Here is a 19,777-nt window from a genome sequence, read left to right as displayed (position 1 = left end):
TTGTTCTATATTCCAGGTTCCAACGAAGGGTCCCACGTGGCAATTAGTCGTCATGCCTCCTTAAGCTTGTCTTTCATTGGCTTGAGACTTTTGAAGAGTATCTGTCAGTAATTGTGTAGAACATCCCTCAGTTTAAGTCTGTCTGTGAGATTAGACTGATGTCATTGGCAAGGATGCCTCAGATGCTATCCCCGACTCAACGAGTCATTTCAGATGTCAGTACTCACAGCTGGTAACATCAGCTCTGCTCACTTGATTAAAGTGGTGTCTGCCAGAATTCTTCACTTCAAAGTTACTAAAATTCTCCACCGTAAAGTTCTTTTTGTGATGCCTTAATATTTCGGTAGTTGGTGGAGGTCCTTCGAGGCCTCCGCCAGGGCATCTCTGCACACACCCTGGTTCTGCTTAAACTTCGACATCGCTGGTTTTGGTTTTCGTCCGTAGGTCTCGCCTGCAGCAATCACCACTTTGGGGTTCTAACAGTAATTTGCTATTTCACTACTTTTTTCTACTTTCACTAATTAGAATTCTTCTATGCTCTTTCTCTCTCATTGTTTTAAAATATTAAAGAATTTTGAAAAACATTTCTTGAAAGGTAGATTTGCTGGCAATGAACTGTCTAGATTTTTGTTTGAGAAAGTATTTGCTTTTCCTCCCTGTTTGAAGGGTGTTTGTTGGATATAGAATTCGGGATTGACAGGGCTTCTTTTTAAAATTTCAGCGTTTTAAAGATGTCATGCTATTCTCTTATTACAGGCATGGTTTCTGATGAGATCTAATTCTTATCTTGCGCCTGTGAATGTAACTATTTTCTAGCTGTCTTCAAGACTCTTTGTCTTTTGTTTTCTGCCATTTGATTATAGGCCTAGATATATCTAGTGTGTTTATTATGTGTGTTTATATATATATCTATACATACATGTATATATGTAAATACATATATATATTTATATAAAACTTGCTAGGTGTCCTATGAGTCTCTTGGATCTTCTTTGCTTCTGTCATGGACTTTAGAAAGCTGTCAGCGATCACTTCTTCTGAAGTATCTTCTGCTCTGTTCTCATTGTCTCCTGGGATAACCCGTCTGACTTGGTCCCGAAGCTCCTGGACGTCGTGTTTTCTTTTTCACTCTCATCTTTCCATTTTAGTTTGACCAGTTTCTCTCTTCAGGTTCATGGCCTCTCTTCTTGGCTGCGGCAGTCGACTGATAAGTCCGTTGAAGGCGCCATTCATCTCTGTTGCTGTGCTTTTTCTTTCTAGCATTTCTACTTGACTCTTATACGTCCCATCTCCCCACTGAAATTACCTACCTGATGTCCACCTTTCCCTGTTGAATCTTTAACTTACTAATAGTGATTTTAAATTCCCTGCCAGATACTTCTAACATTTGTTTCAGATCTGATAGTTGCCTTGTCCTGGAGAATGTTTTCTTTTTTAATTTTTTTTGCCTGCTTCCTGATTTTTTCCTTGAAAGTTGGGCGTCTTGTGTTCGCCAGTAGAGACTGAGGCCGAGCTTCTGTGTCTAGACACGAGCATGCCTTTCCTGCCGATGAACGCTTGGCGTGGATGCTTGGATCAGACTGAGGTTGCCTGTTGCTATGGTCACCCTCAGAGCTCCTCACGCTCGCAGTCCTGCAGCAAGGCCGTGTCTGGGATGAAACGCGGTTTGCCGGGGTGAGGTCAGTTTGATCCTGAAGTTCAGGCTTCCTCCTTGCACCCTCCTGAGAGAGGGTCTCTGCGCTCCTGGGCTCCTAGCGGTGTGCTGTTGATGCCTGTCACCTGGAGCTTGAGCGTGGAGGCGGGGATGTTGGGAGCGTTCCAGACTCAGCCTCAGTTCCAGAGAGCCACCCCTCCCCGGATGTTGGGGCACGCTCACCGCAGTCCTCCGGCCTGCCGCCTGCTTGGACTTTTGGTGCAGCACAGATTCCTGCTTCTGGATGGGAGGGGAGTCTGGGGGAGAATGGACACATGTACACGTATGGCTGAGGCCCTTTGCTGTCCACCTGAAACGATCACAATATTGTTAATTGGCTATACTCCAATATAAAATAAAAATTTAAAAAATAAAAGAAATCCCCTAGGGATGGGGACCCAGCTCCCCCCCCGACTTCCCCACAGTGCCTCTTGCAGGCAAAGCCCCTGGGGAGATGGGTTTATGACCAGAGGCTCCTAACAAGGGTTTTGCAGTACTCCAGGCTGCTGCCCTTTAAGTGTATTACAAAGTGGTGGTTGAAGGTCTCTGACTTTTGGAGCCTTAGGAGCCCTAAGTTCAAAGCCTAGGGCTGCTGCTTATCACACTGTGGCTCTGGGGCACTCCTGGGACCTTAAACGAAATATTTGGGTTTGCCAGCTGGAAGAAAAGCCAAAAGCCTGGAGAGGGAGCCGTTGCAGGCACTGAGGCTGGGTGGATCATGGGCCAAGAGCCCAGACCTCTTCAGGGACCAGAGTGCTTCTCCCGGCTGTTCACCATCAGCCTGAGCGCCCAGACGAGGGGCAATCCCTTCGGGCCTCTGTCTCCTTCTGTCAAAAGCACGGAGGTTGGATGAGATGGTTCCTAAGGGTCCTCCCGGTCTGATGCTTTCTGCTCAACAGTTCAGTTTCACCAGGCAGGGCTTTTCTGCATTATCCTCTTTATGGGGCCCATCTTTCCTCCTCATTTCTGAAAGTGCCATGTGGACACCATTCTTAGCTTATAAAAAACAGCAGTTATCTCTTATAAACCCTGCTCTCATCCCCCAAACCTTCTGCATTGATGAAGATCAACAGCCCTCGTTCATAGCATGGACTGCTTTAACAATAAGCCAGGTAATATCATCAGGCTTGTTACAGTCCCAGAGGCAGGACCCAGGAGGATTAGACAGGAAAAGCCAGGTTTCATTATCTGGTCTAGAATGTTTCTCCAGCCAAGAATCCGAGATGATGTTCGCAATCCCTCAAGGTTAATTTCTTATTTCCTTTTTCTGTGAGTGCAGTAAGTACCCGTTTAATGAAGCACTCTACCCCAACATCCTTAATGAGCACTCATGTAAGCTTTGTTAATAAAATGAGGCTTTATTAAATTTTCAATTTTAATAAATAGACAGTCATTATCTCTGCAATGGGCCCCAAGCCCTGGTAAAAATGCAGTGGTCTCTGGGACCGTTCAAAGGAACACAGTAAGCTCCAGTCTTCAGGGACAAGAGTGGACTCTCCCCATCACCTTGCTGCTGTTTAAAGGCCTGAAGCTGAATTTTATTTTCTTAACCATGCTGGGGTCCCACAGGCACCTCAGTTAAGCCCTAAGCTCTTACAAATAGAAGAACAGAGAAACAAAAAAAGAGAAGCAGGCATAAGGAGGAACAGGTGATCTCCCTAGCTGCAGCACCCCAGAAACATCTGCCCGGAGGGCAGCTCGGCCAGAAGTAAGCCCAGTCGCGCTCTCCCCTCGCTGAAGCGCCTCGGGGAGGCTGTGAATTCAGTCGTTCCGACTCCCAGGGGAGAACTCGCGTCTTCAGGGTTTGTATTTCCAGATGCAGACCAGGACAGCAGGAAATCGAGGCTTAAGGAAGCGTCCCTCTCTTGGGTTCAGATTCTGGAGCAAGATGAGTCAGGAGGCCACGTACTGACTGCTTGTGTGGTTCACTTCTAAAGTGCCTTCAGACTTAAAGGCGGCTGACGGTAAGGAGAGAGGCCTCGAGGCTTCAGGTCCCGCAGCCCTGGGAAGGGGCAGCCTGCTGGAGAAGAGATCTCCCGCGAGGGCTCCAGGCGGAGGGAGCAGCTGCAGAAGGCGCGCGGCGGGCCGCCCCGCTCCTACCTGCGGGCGCTGGTCTCGGCCAGCCTGCCGTTCAGGACGGCGAAGGCGCCCACGCCCCCCGAGAACCCGTCGTCCGCAGGCGGCGCGCTGGCCCGGCGCGCGCGGCCGCCGGCCGCTCCGGGCAGCTGCTCCTGGGGGACGGCCGGGGAGGCCTGGCCGGCCGCCAGCGCGCCCTTCGTGGAGACCGGCTGGCCCGAGCCGCCGCCCGCCTCGGCCGCCCCGCGGGCCCCGCTGCGCACGCGGCCCGGCCCCTCGGCGTCGCTGCGCGGCGGCCCGCCCCGGCCCCGGCCCCGGCCCCGCCCGCGGCCCGCGCCCGCCGCCCGGCCCCGGGCCCAGGTCACCGCCTGCCGGACGAGGACGGACGCGACGCTGAAGAGCGAGTAGAGGCAGCAGACGCCCGAGAGCAGGAGGACGAAGTTGGCCACGCGGTAGAGGCCCTGGCCGTCGTAGCGCGCCCGCTGGCCGCTGACCAGGTCCCCGAAGCCGATGGTGCTGAAGGCCACGAAGCAGAAGTAGAGCGCGTCCAGGTAGCCCCAGCCCTCGGCGGCCGCGTACAGCGCGGCGGCGCCGCAGCACAGCGCCAGGGAGGCGGCGCCCAGCGCCAGCAGCAGCACGCGCGCCGGCGGCCTCCCGGGCGCCGCCCGCCCCGGGCTCCGCGCGCCGCGCCGCCGCGAGACGCGGGCGATGGCGGCGATCAGGCGCTCCAGGAAGAGGTTGAAGAACAGGAGGGAGCTGGAGCACCCCAGGAGGCCGTAGACGATCAGGAACACCTTCCCGCCCACTGTCGCTGGCGTGGCCATCCCAAACCCTGCGGGAGACAGAAATCGGAGGAGGTGAGTCTCGCCGTGATGGCCGGCAGAGGGCCTTCCCCGTGGCTCAGCTGGTAGAGAACCCGCCTGCAGTGCGGGAGACCTGGGTTCCATCCCTGGCTGGGGAAGATCCCCGGGAGCAGGCATAGGCCACCCACTCCAGTATTCCTGGGCTTCCCTGTGGCTCAGCTGGTAGAGAACCCGCCTGCAGTGCGGGAGACCTGGGTTCCACCCCTGGCTGGGGAAGATCCCCGGGAGCAGGCATAGGCCACCCACTCCAGTATTCCTGGGCTTCCCTGTGGCTCAGCTGGTAGAGAACCCGCCTGCAGTGCGGGAGACCTGGGTTCCACCCCTGGCTGGGGAAGATCCCCGGGAGCAGGGATAGGCCACCCACTCCAGTATTCCTGGGCTTCCCTGTGGCTCAGCTGGTAGAGAACCCGCCTGCAGTGCGGGAGACCTGGGTTCCACCCCTGGCTGGGGAAGATCCCCGGGAGCAGGGATAGGCCACCCACTCCAGTATTCCTGGGCTTCCCTGTGGCTCAGCTGGTAGAGAACCCGCCTGCAATGCAGGAGACCCCACTTCGGTCCCTGAGTCAGGAAGATGCGCTGGAGAAGGGAAAGGCCACCCACTCCAGCATTCTGTCCTGGAGAAGTCCATGGGGTTACAAAGAGTCAGACTTTCACCTCCCTTCACTTCAGGTTTAAGAAAAAGTTAATGAGGGAGCTTCCCTGATAGCTCAGTTGGTAAAGAATCCGCTTGCAATGCGGGAGACCTGGGCTCGATGCCTGGATGAGGAAGATCTCCTGGAGAAGAGAAGGGCTACCCACTCCACTGTTTTGGCCTGGAGAATCCCATGGACTGTATAGCCCACAGGGTCACAAACAGCCGGACAGGACTGAGCGACTTTCACTTCAGAGGACCTAAATAAACAGTTCCCTTAAAAACACTCCGTCCCAGCCTTTCTAGGAATGGGAGGGAGAATTCCCACTTCCTTTTGAAGACATAAAGTGTTGATCAGAGCTGGGCTGCTCAGAGCTGGTAGGGTGCGGCACTGCAAATAAGAAAAAGGCACCTCTTCCTCCAAGTGGGCTCCAGGCCAGCGACAGTGGCGTGGTGATGAGAACGAGGGCTGCATTCCAGCCTCCCCTCCCAGTTCTGCTAGACGTTCTTGCACAGTAGACAACCCGAACAGCCAGACCGAACAGCCATTATTCGGAGTGACACCCGAAGGCTCGTGCAAAGAAGTCTCACACAGACTCGTGGGAATTCCCTTACTCTATGAACACTTATTGGCTGCCATTCAAGGAACTGGGACTAGAACGGTGGGAAAAGGCAGACCTGGGCCCTGCCTTCATGGAACTCTCGTGTAGTGAAATGTTTATTCTGTGATAGGAAACGGTGTCAGACTTTATTTTTGGGGGCTCCAAAATCACTGCAGATAGTGACTGCAGCCATGAAATTAAAAGACGCTTACTCCTTGGAAGAAAAGTTATGACCAACCTAGATAGCATATTGAAAAGCAGAGACATGACTTTGCCAACATAGGTCCGTTTAGTCAAGGCTATGGTTTTTCCAGTAGCCATGTATGCTGAGCCCTGAAGAATTGATGCTTTTGAACTGTGGTGTTGGAGAAGACTCTTGAGAGTCCCTCAGACTGCAAGGAGATCCAACCAGGAGATCAGTCCTGGGTGTTGTTTGAAAGGACTGATGCTAAAGCTGAAACTCCAGTACTTTGGCCACCTCATGCGAAGAGTTGACTCATTGGAAAAGACTCTGATGCTGGGAGGGATTGGGGGCAGGAGGAGAAGGGGACGACCCAGGATGAGATGGCTGGATGGCATCACCGACTCGATGAACGTGAGTCTGAGTGAACTCCGGGAGTTGGTGATGGACAGGGAGGCCTGGCGTGCTGCGATTCATGGGGTCACAAAGAGTCGGACACGACTGAGCGACTGAACTGAACTGAACTGACCTTTCTACTCCCACACACAGACATGTAATTAAGAATACCAATCGTAGGACAGTGGACACCACTAAGAAAAAGGAGAAACGGAAGAGAAAGACACTCAGCACTTGTCAATCAGGGGCGCTCGCTAAGCTTCAGCCCACCCTGAGGGACATAAATTCCTTCCAAGCAACTGATTCAGTAAACCTAAGGGATCTTATTTGTCTGAGGGGACAGGCATCAAAGTCCTTTTGAAAAAAAAACAACCATCATTTGAAAAGTAAGTCCTCAGCATTCCTCACTGGGTTCAGTTTTTTAAATTCAAATCAAACCTTGCTGTTTGCATAATCAGGTCCAGTCTCCTAGCTGGGGCCCCATCGCTGGGATCTCTTGGATTCACCCAAAATCCTCTTTCCTGGTAACAGCCTGCTATGGGCAAACTAACGCTTTGCTTTGTTGCCGTGGCTGACCCGGTGGCCCCCAGCGCATTCCCGGTAGGAGTCAGATCAGACCTTGTCTGTGAGCTCCTGAGATTATAACTGCTGCTCCCTGAGGGGGCGCCAGAGGGCCGCCTTTCCCAAACACCTGGATGAGCGCACACTGTTACTCTTTCAGTTCAGTTCAGTCGCTCAGTCGTGTTGGACTCTTTGCAACCCCATGAGTCGCAGCACGCCAGGCCTCCCTGTCCATCACCAGCTCCCGGAGTTCACTCAAACCCATGTCCATTGAGTCAGTGATGCCATCCAACCATCTCATCCTCTGTCGACCCCTTCTCCTCCTGCTTTCGATCTTTCCCAGCGTCAGGGTCTTTTCCAATGAGTCAACTCTTCGCATGAGGTGGCCAAAGTATTGGAGTTTCAGCTTTAGCATCATTCCTTCCAAAGAACATCCAGGGCTGATCTCCTTTAGAATGGACTGGTTGGATCTCCTTGCAGTCCAAGGGACTCTCAAGAGTCTTCTCCAACACCACAGTTCAAAAGCATCAATTCTTCGGCGCTCAGCCTTCTTCACAGTCCAACTCTCACATCCATACATGACCACTGGAAAAACCATAGCCTTGACTAGATGGACCTTAGTCGGCAAAGTAATGTCTCTGCTTTTGAATATGCTATCTAGGTTGGTCATAACTTTTCTTCCAAGGAGTAAGCGTCTTTTAATTTCATGGGTGCAATCACCCTCTGCAGTGATTCTGGAGCCCCCCAAAATAAAGCCTGACACTGTTTCCACTGTTTCCCCATCTCTTTGCCATGAAGTGATGGGACCAGATGCCATGATCTTCGTTTTCTGAATGTTGAGCTTTAGGCAAACTTTTTCACTCTGCTCTTTCACTTTCATCAAGAGGCTCTTTAGTTCCTCTTCACTTTCTGCCATAAGGGTGGTGTCATCTGCATATCTGAGGTTATTGATATTTTTCCCAGCAATCTTGATTCCAGCTTGTGCTTCTTCCAGCCCAGCATTTCTCATGATGTACTCTGCATATAAGTTAAATAAGTAGGGTGACAATATACAGCCTTGACATACTCCTTTTCCTACTTGGAACCAGTCTGTTGTTCCATGTCCAGTTCTAACTGTTGCTTCCTGACCTGCACACAGATTTCTCAAGAGGCAGGTCAGGTGGTCTGGTATTCCCATCCCTTTAAGAATTTTCCACAGTTTGTGGTGATCCACACAGTCAAAGGCTTTGGAATAGTCAATAAAGCAGAAATAGATGTTTCTCTGGAACTTTCTTGCTTTTTCTATGATCCAGTGGATGTTGGCAGTTTGATCTCTGGTTCCTCTGCCTTTTCTAAACTAGCTTGAACATCTGAAAGTTCACGGTTCACGTATTGCTGAAGCCTGGCTTGGAGAATTTTGAGCATTACTTTACTAGCGTGTGAGATGAGTTCAATTGTGTGGTAGTTTGAGCATTCTTTGGCATTGCCTTTTTTTGAGATTGGAGTGAAAACTGACCTTTTCCAGTCCTGTGGCCACTGCTGAGTTTTCCAAATTTGCTGGCATACTGAGTGCAGCACTTTCACAGCATCATCTTTCAGGATTTGAAATAGCTCAACTGGAATTCCATCACCTCCACTAGCTTTGTTCGTAGTGATGCTTTCTAAGGCCCACTTGACTTCACATTCCAGGATGCCTGGCTCTAGATGAGTGATCACACCATTGTGATTATCTGGGTCGTGAAGATCTTTTTTTGTACAGTTCTTCTGTGTATTCTCGCCACCTCTTCTTAATATTTTCTGCTTCTGTTAGGTCCATACCATTTCTGTCCTTTATCGAGCCCATCTTTGCATGAAATGTTCCCTTGGTATCTCTAACTTGCTTGAAGAGATCTCGAGTATTTCCCATTCTGTTGTTTTCCTGTATTTCTTTGCATTAATCACCGAGGACGGCTTTCTTATCTCTCCTTGCTATTCTTTGGAACTCTGCATTCAAATGCTTATATCTTTCCTTTTCTCCTTTGCTTTTCGCTTCTCTTCTTTTCAGAGCTATTTGTAAGACCTCCTCAGACAGCCATTTTGCTTTTTTGCATTTCTTTTTCTTGGGGATGGTCTTGATCCCTGTCTCCTGTACAGTGTCACAAACCTCCGTCCATAGTTCATCAGGCACTCTATCTATCAGATCTAGGCCCTTAAATCTATTTCTCACTTCCACTGTAGAATCATAAGGGATTTGATTTAGGTCATACCTGAATGGTCTAGTGGTTTTCCCTATTTTCTTCAATTTAAGTCTGAATTTGGCAATAAGGAGTTCATGATCTGAGCCACAGTCAGCTCCCGGTCTTGTTTTTGCTGACTGTATAGAGCTTCTCCATCTTTGGCTGCAAGGAATATAATCAATCTGATATCGGTGTTGACCATCTGGTGATGTCCATGTGTAGAGTCTTCTCTTGTGTTGTTGGAAGAGGGTGTTTGCTATGATCAGTGCGTTCTCTTGGCAAAACTCTATTAGTCTTTGCCTTGCTTCATTCCGCATTCCAAGGCCGAATTTGCCTGTTACTCCCAGTGTTTTTTGACTTCCTACTTTTGCATTCCAGTCCCCTATAATGCAAAGGACATCTTTTTTTGGGTGTTAGTTCTAAAAGGTCTTGTAGGTCTTCATAGAACCGTTCAACTTCAGCTTCTTCAGCGTTACTGATTGGGGCATAGACTTGGATTACTGTGATATTGAATGGTTTGCCTTGGAAAGGAATAGAGTTACTGTTTAGTTTTCCAATTAAATTCAACTTTCCTTTCTCAGTTGTATCTGACTCTGTGTGAGCCCATGGACTGTAGCCCGCCAGCCTCCTCTGTCCGTGGGATTCTCCAGGCAAGAAAACGGGAGTGGGTTGCCATTTCTTTCTACAGGGATCTTCTTGACCCAGGATAGAACCCGTGTCTCCTGCACTGCAGGCAGATTCTTTTCCACCTGAGTCTCCAGGGAAGTCCTAAAGTGCATTACATCGGACACTAATCGCATGTAGCTACTCTTTAGCATGCAATTAATTCCTCCAAGAGGCGGGAGGAAGACACCACATTTTAGCTTTTTAGCTGGATGGCATGGAGTGGAATGAACAGGATGGTAAGGAAGGAGCAAGGGACCGGGGATAATTCTGATGGCAGGTACAATCCCAGCCCTTAGTGGTGGAATGTCAGACCGTCATCTCTTCTCTGGAACCCTTGTTTTGAAACTTAAAGGTGCTCAGTGACTCCTGGCAGTGTGGGCTTCGTTATCAGACATCCTCGTCTGAGGTAAGGAAGTTCTGTCTTTGTTGTCTTTTCTTTGTTAGTACCTTTAATTCTTATCCCCAAGCTCGAGTTGAAATGAGGCGGCTGAAGTAGCAGAGGGTTAAGAAAAAACTGAGTTTACAGACTGAACTGAGAGCAGCGGTTTTTTTCTACCTAGTCCAAGGAACACAGCGGGGTCGGCAAGGTGTTGAGTGATTGCTTCCTGATCTAGGGGCGCTGGGGCACCTCCTCCGGCTCAGTGAACTCCTGAAACCAGTAAAGCTTCTGCATGTTCCTGCACGAAGAAGATGTAAAAAGGAAACCTGGAGTCCTCACCCAAGGCTGTAAAGCTAGCGGGTACCTTGGCTCTCTTCACTGAAACAGAACTGAGGCAACATGCAGGGAAAAGGAGCAGTGTTTATCTGGGGCCATTTATTGACCCAACAACATTCCGGAAACTGGGTAAAGTCACTGAAATGGAGAAGGCCCAGAAATAGCAGCAGCTCTGCAAACGGCGGGGCAAGGGGAAACGCTTGCCAAGGGCCAGGGGACTCACTCGTGTAACGCAGGGCTCGAGAGGGCCAACACTTTCTTGTAGTGAACCGTCCTTTCTGGGCCGCCCTGTTGTTCCAGGGGCTTCCCTGGGGCTCAGACAGTAAGCGTCTGCCCACAAGACAGGAGACCTGGGTTCCATCCCTGGTCGGGAAGATCCCCTGGAGAAGGAAATGGCAACCCACTCCAGGATTCGTGCCTGGAGAGTTCCATGGACAGAGGAGCCTGGCGCGACAGTCCACGGGGTCGCAAAGAGTCGGACACAACTGAGCGGCTTCCCTTCCTGATGGTCCAGTGGTTAAGGATCCATCTTGCAACGCAAAGGACACCAGGTCGATCCCTGGCCCAAGAAGATCCCACACGCTGCAGGGCGGGCGAGCCCGTGTGCCCCAACGACTGGGCCCACACACCACAACCATCAGGGCCACACAACACAGCCACCAAAGCCACACACCACAGCCACCAAAGCCCATACACCACAATACCGGGGCCACACACCACAACACCGGGGCCACACACCACAATACCGGGGCCACACACCACAACACCAAAGCCACACACACCACAACCACCAAAGCCACACACCACAACCACCAAAACCCACACACACAACACCAGGGCCACACACCACAGCCACCAAAGCCACACACACAGCACCGGGGCCACACACCACCCCCACCAAAGCCACACACATCACAACCACAAAAGCCACACACCACAACCACCAAAGCCACACACACAACACTGGGGCCACACACCACAACACCAGGGCCACACAACACAGCCACCAAAGCCACACACACAACACCGGGGCCACACAGCACAGCCACCAAAGCCACATACACCACAATCACAAAAGCCACACCACAACACCGGGGCCCACGGGCCCTGAGCCTGAGTCCCACAGCCCGAGACGCCCCTGCGGTGAGAAGTCTGCACACGGCAATGAGAGGGATCCCCGAGTCACTGCGAGTAGAGGCAACTCTGCACGTCAGTGGGGACCCAGCGCTGCCAACAATGTGTAAGTATTTAAAACCTTCCTTCCTGACGCACAGAGGACTCAGTGATTTTCCTCTTGGAGAGCAGAGCAAAGGGCGTGAAACGCAGCTCCCGCCCTGGCGTGCTGCCGTCCGCGGGGTTCAGAGAGCCGGACTCGGCCGAGCGACTGAACCGCAACCAGCAAAGGCAAGAGCAACCACTCACCGCGCGGCCGTCGGGTCCGGGAACTGGCGCTAGGAGTCGGGGCCACGCCGGGATGGCCTGGACAGGGCCCTCCCTCCGGGAGCCCGGCATCCAGGCTGGGACAGATAAACTGCTGTCCACGAAGCAAGGCAGGGTGAGGCCAGGGTGAAGCCAGCTCTGCCCTGGCTTCAGGGCCCTGAATGCAGCCTTCCTTGGGACAAATGCCTGTGGTACACACAGGGCCAGTGCTGAAGGCAGCTGACACGCTTGGTGAGCTGCTGTGTTTCCAATGAATGAGACTCCTAGTGATGCTCTGACATTGCAGAGATTGGCAGATTGGCCGAGGACTGAAGTAGAGTCGTTTTCCAACACCGGGCTATCTCCTTCTGTTCAGCAAAGTGACTCAGCTGCGCGCATGCCTGCATCGCCTCCTTGTTAGAGCCGCTTCCCGTTTAGGTCACACAGGCCGCTGGGTCGCGACCCTGCGCTGCCCAGTAGGCCCCCATTAGTCACCTACTTCTACACGGTGTCAGCTCCCCACCTGGCTGACCAGGCCCGTTCTCTCCGTCGGAGACTATTTGCGAATGGGTTCATCTGCACCGTTTTCCTGGCTTCCCAGGCTCGGGGTAAAGAGCCCACCTGCCAGTGCAGGAGACGCGGGTCAACCTCCGGGTGGGAAAGAGCCCCTGGAGAAGGAAACCGCGACTCGCCCCAGCATTCTTCCCTGGGAAATCCCCTAGACAGTTCGTGGGGGTTGCAGAGAGTCGGACGTGACTGGCAGGCACGCATGCCATCTTTTATAGATTCCACAAGTAGGTGACAATATAGTTTTCTCTTTCTGACTGACTTCAGACTCTCTGACACTCTCTAGGTCCGCCCACATCGCTGCCAGTGGCGTTCCTTTTCCGCTCCTCTTCATGGCTGAGTAAGACACGTGCATACGCAAGCCGCATCATCTCTTCCCGCCAGTTGTTCCAGGAACTTAAAATCTCTAGATTCTTTCTCGTTTGGCTGGTTTTAAAACATTCAGTTTTATCAAAGAAGGGATAATCCATGACTGTTGATTACCTACTGAATTTTCTTGAGCACTGCCCTCTTTTTAATCAGCAAAAGTAACAGAAGACAGGACAAGTGGTGGTGTTCACAGAAGCCACCGGAGACCGCTTCCCAGTGTTTGCAGTTAGAGGTGTTTCCATAGCTCGGACTGCTCTCAGAGCTTAAAAGTGTGTCAGCGAATAAGCAGGCATTTTCACAGCAAGTCTCCACTCTTTTGAGTCCCCTGTTACTGGGCATTACCAATGCCTTGGATTGGAAATAATAAGCCTCAAGGTCCTCCTCGGTGGGGAAACGGGCACAGGCGTTATCAGAAGCCTGCTCTCTGCCCGGTTCACTGACTCCTCATCCCCACGCCACTCCCAGCGGTGAAGCCAAGTTAGCACCGAGGGCTGTCTGGTCTCCAGGCCCGCGGCCTCCCGCCTGACTGCAGCGTGGGGAGAGCCCAGGCGCGGCCGCACGCGCTGAAAGTAGAAGCGGAGGGAGACGAGCCGAGCGCCCGCCGCCCCGCGCGCCACACGCACACCCGCGCGAGGGGCTGCCGAAGCCGACACGGTCGGGAGCGGCCGGCGTCGGACGCGGACACCCGCCGTCCTCCCTGACTCAGACGCACAACGGGAGCGCGCGGGTGCCGCTCCCAGCATGCGACGCCGTCCAGTCGGAGCTAAAACCCCGCTGCACCCCATGCGTTTGGTCCCCCCGTGTTTCATACACACCCATGACGCTGACTGTCAGACGGCGTGCTTTTCAGCATACCGTTTTGTCCCTGAGCTTCAGGTCTGAGGTCACGGGGCTTGTGTCCAGCCCCCGAGTCTGGGAGCGCATGGCCCAGCTGATCGGGGGTCGTGGGCACGGTGTGGTCTGGAGGCCGAGGCAGGGGCTCGCCTGGTGGTCTGCTTCCATCTGGCCCCCTTGACTATTCCAGATCTGCTTCTGATGTGATTGCAACCTCAGGGTGGCTCCTGATCCTGGGTGTGTCCCTGGGGTCAGGAAGGAAGCGGCAGGCCTGGCCAGGGGCCCACCACCCCCATAGAGCCCCTCACCTGGACCACGAGGACAGAGCAAGACCTGCCACTCCCGGCCCTCGAGCACATACTGTCTAAATATTCTCTTAAAAAATTAAGGCGAAAAATAGAAAAGTTTCGCATTATGCTTTTCAAATACACACAAAGGTAGAGAGAACACAATAAACTCACAGTTCCTGGTTTCAGCAGCTGTCAACATCTTGCCAATCATGTTTTCCCTATCCCACCCCACCCCCTTTACCTGCTGGAGATTTTTAAAGTATTGATAAACCCGAGACAGCATGCCATCTTATCCATTAATAATGATGCCTCTGTAACTGACAAGCACTTTATTTTCCCGATGTAACCACTACCTCGTTATCACACCTAATGAGATTAACACCAGCTTCTTAACAGGAAATAATACCCAGTCCATATTCCAGTCTCCAGACTGTACAGATCACCTGTAGGAATCAGGATCCTAACGAGGTCCATGAAGCGTATCTTCCACGCCTCTTTCCTTTGTTCAGTCTCCCTTCCCATTTTTCTTTCTTTATGCCACTGAGTTGTTGATCAAATGTGTCCTGTAGGCTTTCATCATAATTTTTTCTGGAAACATTTGGGGAAAAATGTGTATCATGAGAGTGCCCTCACATGCAGTAGCAAATAGCAAACACTGTGTGGAGGCCTGCAGATCAGCATACATTGTCTAGACAGCAATCTGAGAATATATATCAGACATCTTAGAAGTATTTATATCTTTTTGTTTATAATTTTTAAGGACTATATCTTCAAAACTATCAGAAATGTGACGACTTACGTGTGTACACTGATGTCACCTGCCTTTACTTTTAACAATGAGAATCTTTAGCAACCTGAATGGCAGATAATAGGGCAGCAGCTAAGTAAAAGTAGCCATTTAGCTGAAGCCACTGGAATTACATATACGCAACAGAACCGGAACACGTAATGCTAAAATCTATATGAGACCACCAGAGACCGGGAATTGCCAAAGCGGTCCTGAGGAAAAAGAAAGAAGCAGGATGCCAAACCCTCCCAGACTTCAGACAATACTGCAAAGCTCCAGAAATCGAACAGAGTGGTCCTTGCCCCAAAACAGACACGTGGACCAGCGGGGCAGAACAGAAAGCCAGAAATAAACCCAAACACAGCTATGGCCAGTTAATTTTCGATAAATGAGGCCAGAACACACAATGCAGAGAATACAGCTTCTTCAGCAAGTGGTGCTGGGACACTCGACTGCTGCGTGTGAACCAGTGAAGTTAGAACATTCTCACACCACACACAAAACAAACTCAGAACGGCTTAAGATTCAAATACGAGACATGACACCATAAAGCTCCTAAGAGAGAGAGCAGGCAGACATTCTCTGACATAAATGGTAGCAATGTTTTCTTAGGTCAGTCTCCCAAGGCAATAAAAATAAAAGCAAAATAAACAAATGGGACCTCATCAAATTGATAAGCTTTTGCACAGCAAAGGAAACCATAAACAAAATGAAACAACCGTCTATAGTCTAAGAGGAAATATCACAAATGATGTGACCGACAGGGGCTTAGTTTCCAAGATATACAAACAGCTCATACAATTCAATAATAAAAAAACAACCCAGTTGAAACATGGGCAGAAGAAATAAGTAGACATTCCTCCAAAGAAAACATACAGATGGCCAACAGACTCGGGAAAACAGCACGGAGGTTCCTCAGGAAACTGAAAACGGAGCTGGCGTGTGGCCCAGCAGGCCCACTCCTGGGCAAGTCTCTGGGCTAACTGTGGTCTGGAAAGGTGCCTGCACGCCTGAGTTCACGGCAGCACTGTCCACAGTTCACAACCTAAACGTCCCTCAACGGATGAGTGGGTAAAGAAGATGGGCCCATATGAACAGTAGAAAACTAGTCAGCCGTCCAAACAATGAAATAATGTTACCTGCAGCAACGTGGATAGACCCAGAGATGATCATACCGAGGGGAGAAAATCAGGAAGAGAAACTCAAATAGCATGCGACATCACTCATGTGTGAAACCTGAAGCATGACGCCAGCGAGTTCACCTGTGAAAGCAGCAGGGAACAGACCCATAGGGAACAGACTCGTAGGGAACAGACTCGTAGGGAACAGACTCGTAGGGAACAGGCCCGTAGGGAGCAGACTCATAGGGAACAGGCCCATAGGGAACAGACTCGTAGGGAACAGACTCGTAGGGAACAGGCCCGTAGGGAACAGACTCGTAGGGAACAGGCCCGTAGGGAACAGACTCGTAGGGAACAGACTCGTAGGGAACAGGCTCGTAGGGAACAGGCCCGTAGGGAACAGACTCGTAGGGAACAGGCTCGTAGGGAACAGGCCCGTAGGGAACAGACTCGTAGGGAACAGACTCATAGGGAACAGGCCCGTAGGGAACAGACTCGTAGGGAACAGGCTCGTAGGGAACAGGCCCGTAGGGAACAGGCCCGTAGGGAACAGACTCGTAGGGAACAGACTCGTAGGGAACAGGCTCGTAGGGAACAGGCCCGTAGGGAACAGACTCGTAGGGAACAGGCTCGTAGGGAACAGGCCTGTAGGGAACAGACTCGTAGGGAACAGACTCATAGGGAACAGGCCCGTAAGGAACAGGCCCGTAGGGAACAGACTCGTAGGGAACAGACTCATAGGGAACAGGCCCGTAAGGAACAGGCCCATAGGGAACAGACTCGTAGGGAACAGGCTCGTAGGGAACAGGCCCGTAGGGAACAGACTCGTAGGGAACAGACTGGGGGTTGTCAAGGGGGAGGGGGTGCGGGAGGGATGCAGTGAGTGTGGGTCAGCAGACGCCAAGTGGTGTACGCAGAATGGGGCAACAAGGGTCCTACCGCACAGCTCAGGAGACTGCTCGGCACCCTGAAATAGACCATAGTGGAAAATACGAAGAGAATACACACCCACACACGTGTAACTGAGTCGCTACGCTACGCTACGCAGCCGAAACCAACACATCACAAACAACTGCCCTTCAATAAAATGAAATTTAAAATATACATAGGATATAGACATACATTATGTACAAAATGAGCTAGAAGGATACATACGTAGGGAATACAGGCAATATTCTACGGTAGCTATAATGGAGTCTAGCCTATAAAAATTGAGAATCACTGTACTGTACACCTGTAACTTATATTGTGTATCGACTATACCTCAATTTAAAAATTACATGGACTGATTCGTGTTGAGGTTTGACAGAAAACAACAAAATTCTGTAAAGCTATTATCCTTCAATTAAAAAGTAAATAAATTTTTAAAAATTACACATGCAAAGAATTTGTAACGACTAGAGAAAATGTTATATGGAAAAAAGCAGAGCCAAGATGTGTCTACAGAAAGACTCTAGTCTGGCTCGTCTTCATTGATCATTTGTTGGATGAGAGAATAAACTTCACAAAGTGTATTTATACAGTTCTGTATATTGAGGCAGTTAAGGTGGTTTTGGATGCCAGTAACAACTATTGTAAATAAGGGTGGCTTAAACACAAAGGGGATGCATCATCTCATAGAACAGGATGTTTGGAGGCAGGGCGGCTCCAGGAACAGTTGATTAGGTGGCTTTGGAACAAGATCTATGAGCCACGATCACCTCGCCTTTTCTGACGTTGGCTCCATCAGCGTGTCGGCCAGCCTCCCACGCCAGCAGCTTCAAGAAGGACCCCCTCACACACCCGAGTCCAGAGTCGGCGCGTGTTTTGTTCCTACCCTGCTTACATCGTTATCAGAGCACAGAAGGCTTTCCAGAAGCCCCCCGGCAAAGTTTCCATCATATGCCATTAAGCAGCAACAAGCCACAAGCCCGCTTCTCAAGCTAGTCGCCTGCAGGAGTGGGTTTCTTCTCAGACTGGTTGTCGTTTACCAGCGCCCCCGAAAAAGAGGTGGGCCCAGAACCAACAACGTCTGCCAGTACAGAGAAGGAGACAAACAGAGAGACAAAGGCTCAATCAGGTCGTTTTAGGGTGGTGACAGCGTGGGTGATGTAACTGTTTCTTAATGTCTTGTATCTTTCATCACCTTTTAAAAGCGTACAGTAGCCAGTGTGGTAGGCCATGGGTTTGTTTTTTTTTAAAAAAAAATCTTTACTTTTAAACTGAGAAAACTATGTTAAAATATTTTGAAAATATTCTGGGACATTTCTTCAGATTGCATGTAAACACCTGCCCGGAAGAAGTATTCCTCTTGGTTTATCTCATTACACTAATAAATCAAACTTTGACTTGAATAAATGTCTTCATAATCTTCTTTTGATTCAGAAATGCCTCTTTGTGTGGGATGAAAGGAGTTTGTGGATATTTTTTTCCCCCAAAAGACCCTTCAGTTTCAAAAGACCCTTCAGTTGAAGAGACCCTTCATTGGGATGGGAAAAGGAGGCAAGAGCAGACCCCGTAGATTATTCTTGGGTTGGTTGCGGAGGGGGTTCCAGTGATGGGTCTGAAGGGTCTCACTAGGCACACTGTCTCTACACAGACCGTGGAACCACAGCTGTTAGAGCTGAAAGGGGCTTCACAGCTCTCACACCCAAGCTTTGGTGTTTCAGGCAAGGAGACTGAGGCCACTACCCAGGCCACCTTCTGAGTGGTGGAGGCCTGGCCTGAGCCCTTCCTTACCCTTGTTGCCTGGGTCAGTGGTTCGAAAGGCGATTTTGAACAAACTGCTCCCAAGCCTGCAAGCACTTGAGGGGAGAAGCCTCCTTCCTTTCCCGTGAACCCTGGGTGACCTAGAGACGTGCTCTGATCAGCAGAACGCGGTAGAAGCGAGGCTGCCGCAGTTCCAGGCTCAAATGGCAAGAAGCCCCCAGACTTTGTCTTTCTCTCCCAGGACCTCTGAGCCACCGTGTAGGAAGTGTGAGCCCTTAGCTGCAGAAAGAGGCCCGGCCTCAGCCATCCCAGCCTCCCCAGATGCTGTGTGAAGCCTCTCGGACCTTCAGCCGCAGTCGCGCTCCCAGCTGAGTGCGGTGTGAGTTATACCAGCCGACACCTCGGGGAACCAACCAACCAACCAGCAGCTGCGCCCACGGAGCCACACAGTTGTGAGAAACGTCCCAAGTTGTTTAAGCTGCTATTAATACGTGGGGGTGGTTTGCTACGTAGCCATAGTTAACAAAATGTCTTCTCTCTGGGACTTGGAATTTTTTCAAGGGACTCACAGGAACTTTAAGAGGAGGCCCGCAAGGGATTTGGAATTTAATGGAAAGCCCACCCGTTAATGAAGCAAGTTGTTGAATCTGTTCAGCGTTAAGGAACAGATACACACAGAGGGCGACGGCGGGCGGGTTGGGCAGGGCCTTCTCCCGCTGACACACTGCGGTCGCCTCCAGTTTGCGGTTGTTACAATCAGTGTTTCTAAGACACTCTGGAGCACACAGCACCATTTCTCTCGCACGCACTTACTTAGGAGGGGAGTGCTGACTCACAGGACGTGTGCACGGTCAGCAGAGTGGAGTGCTGACTCAGCCTGCCCGCACCAGTGTCTGAGAGTCCCGTTCCTCACAGTCTTGCCACCATAACCACGCTGGTGGGTATGCAGTGGCTTAAATGGCACCTCCTTGATGTCTACAAAGTCGAGCAGCTTTTCATACACCTCGTGGTCACTTGGACACCCTCTTGAGGACCTGTTCAATTATTCTGTCCTTTCCCTTTTTGCTCGTTGACTTCCAGGTGGCAGAAATAGTGACGCTCTAGGCCTCCAGGGCTGCTGAAA

The 19,777-nt window shown here is 51.0% G+C and overlaps 1 protein-coding gene and 1 long non-coding RNA gene across 2 annotated transcripts in view; one reads left to right on the top strand and one right to left on the bottom strand.

Moving 5' to 3' along the window:
• Window positions 1-3,031: 3,031 nt before the first annotated feature.
• The window catches only part of KCNK13 (potassium two pore domain channel subfamily K member 13), a 111,912-nt gene continuing 95,166 nt past the window's right edge, over window positions 3,032-19,777 (bottom strand). Inside the window, exon 2 of the mRNA XM_027972122.3 lies at window positions 3,032-4,601. Coding sequence (XP_027827923.2) covers window positions 3,790-4,601 — 812 coding nt within the window. The 3' untranslated portion in view covers window positions 3,032-3,789. The remainder of the gene's footprint in view (window positions 4,602-19,777) is intronic.
• Window positions 4,395-18,303, top strand: LOC114115665 (uncharacterized). Its single transcript, XR_003589983.3, has 2 exons — window positions 4,395-4,626; window positions 12,852-18,303. It is a non-coding gene; the product is annotated as an uncharacterized LOC114115665 (long non-coding RNA).

Source organism: Ovis aries, chromosome 7 (assembly GCF_016772045.2).
Source record: "Ovis aries strain OAR_USU_Benz2616 breed Rambouillet chromosome 7, ARS-UI_Ramb_v3.0, whole genome shotgun sequence".
In the NCBI taxonomy this organism is placed as follows: domain Eukaryota; kingdom Metazoa; phylum Chordata; class Mammalia; order Artiodactyla; family Bovidae; genus Ovis; species Ovis aries.
Note: the sequence above shows the minus strand (reverse complement) of the source record. Positions and strands in the feature narration are given on the sequence as shown.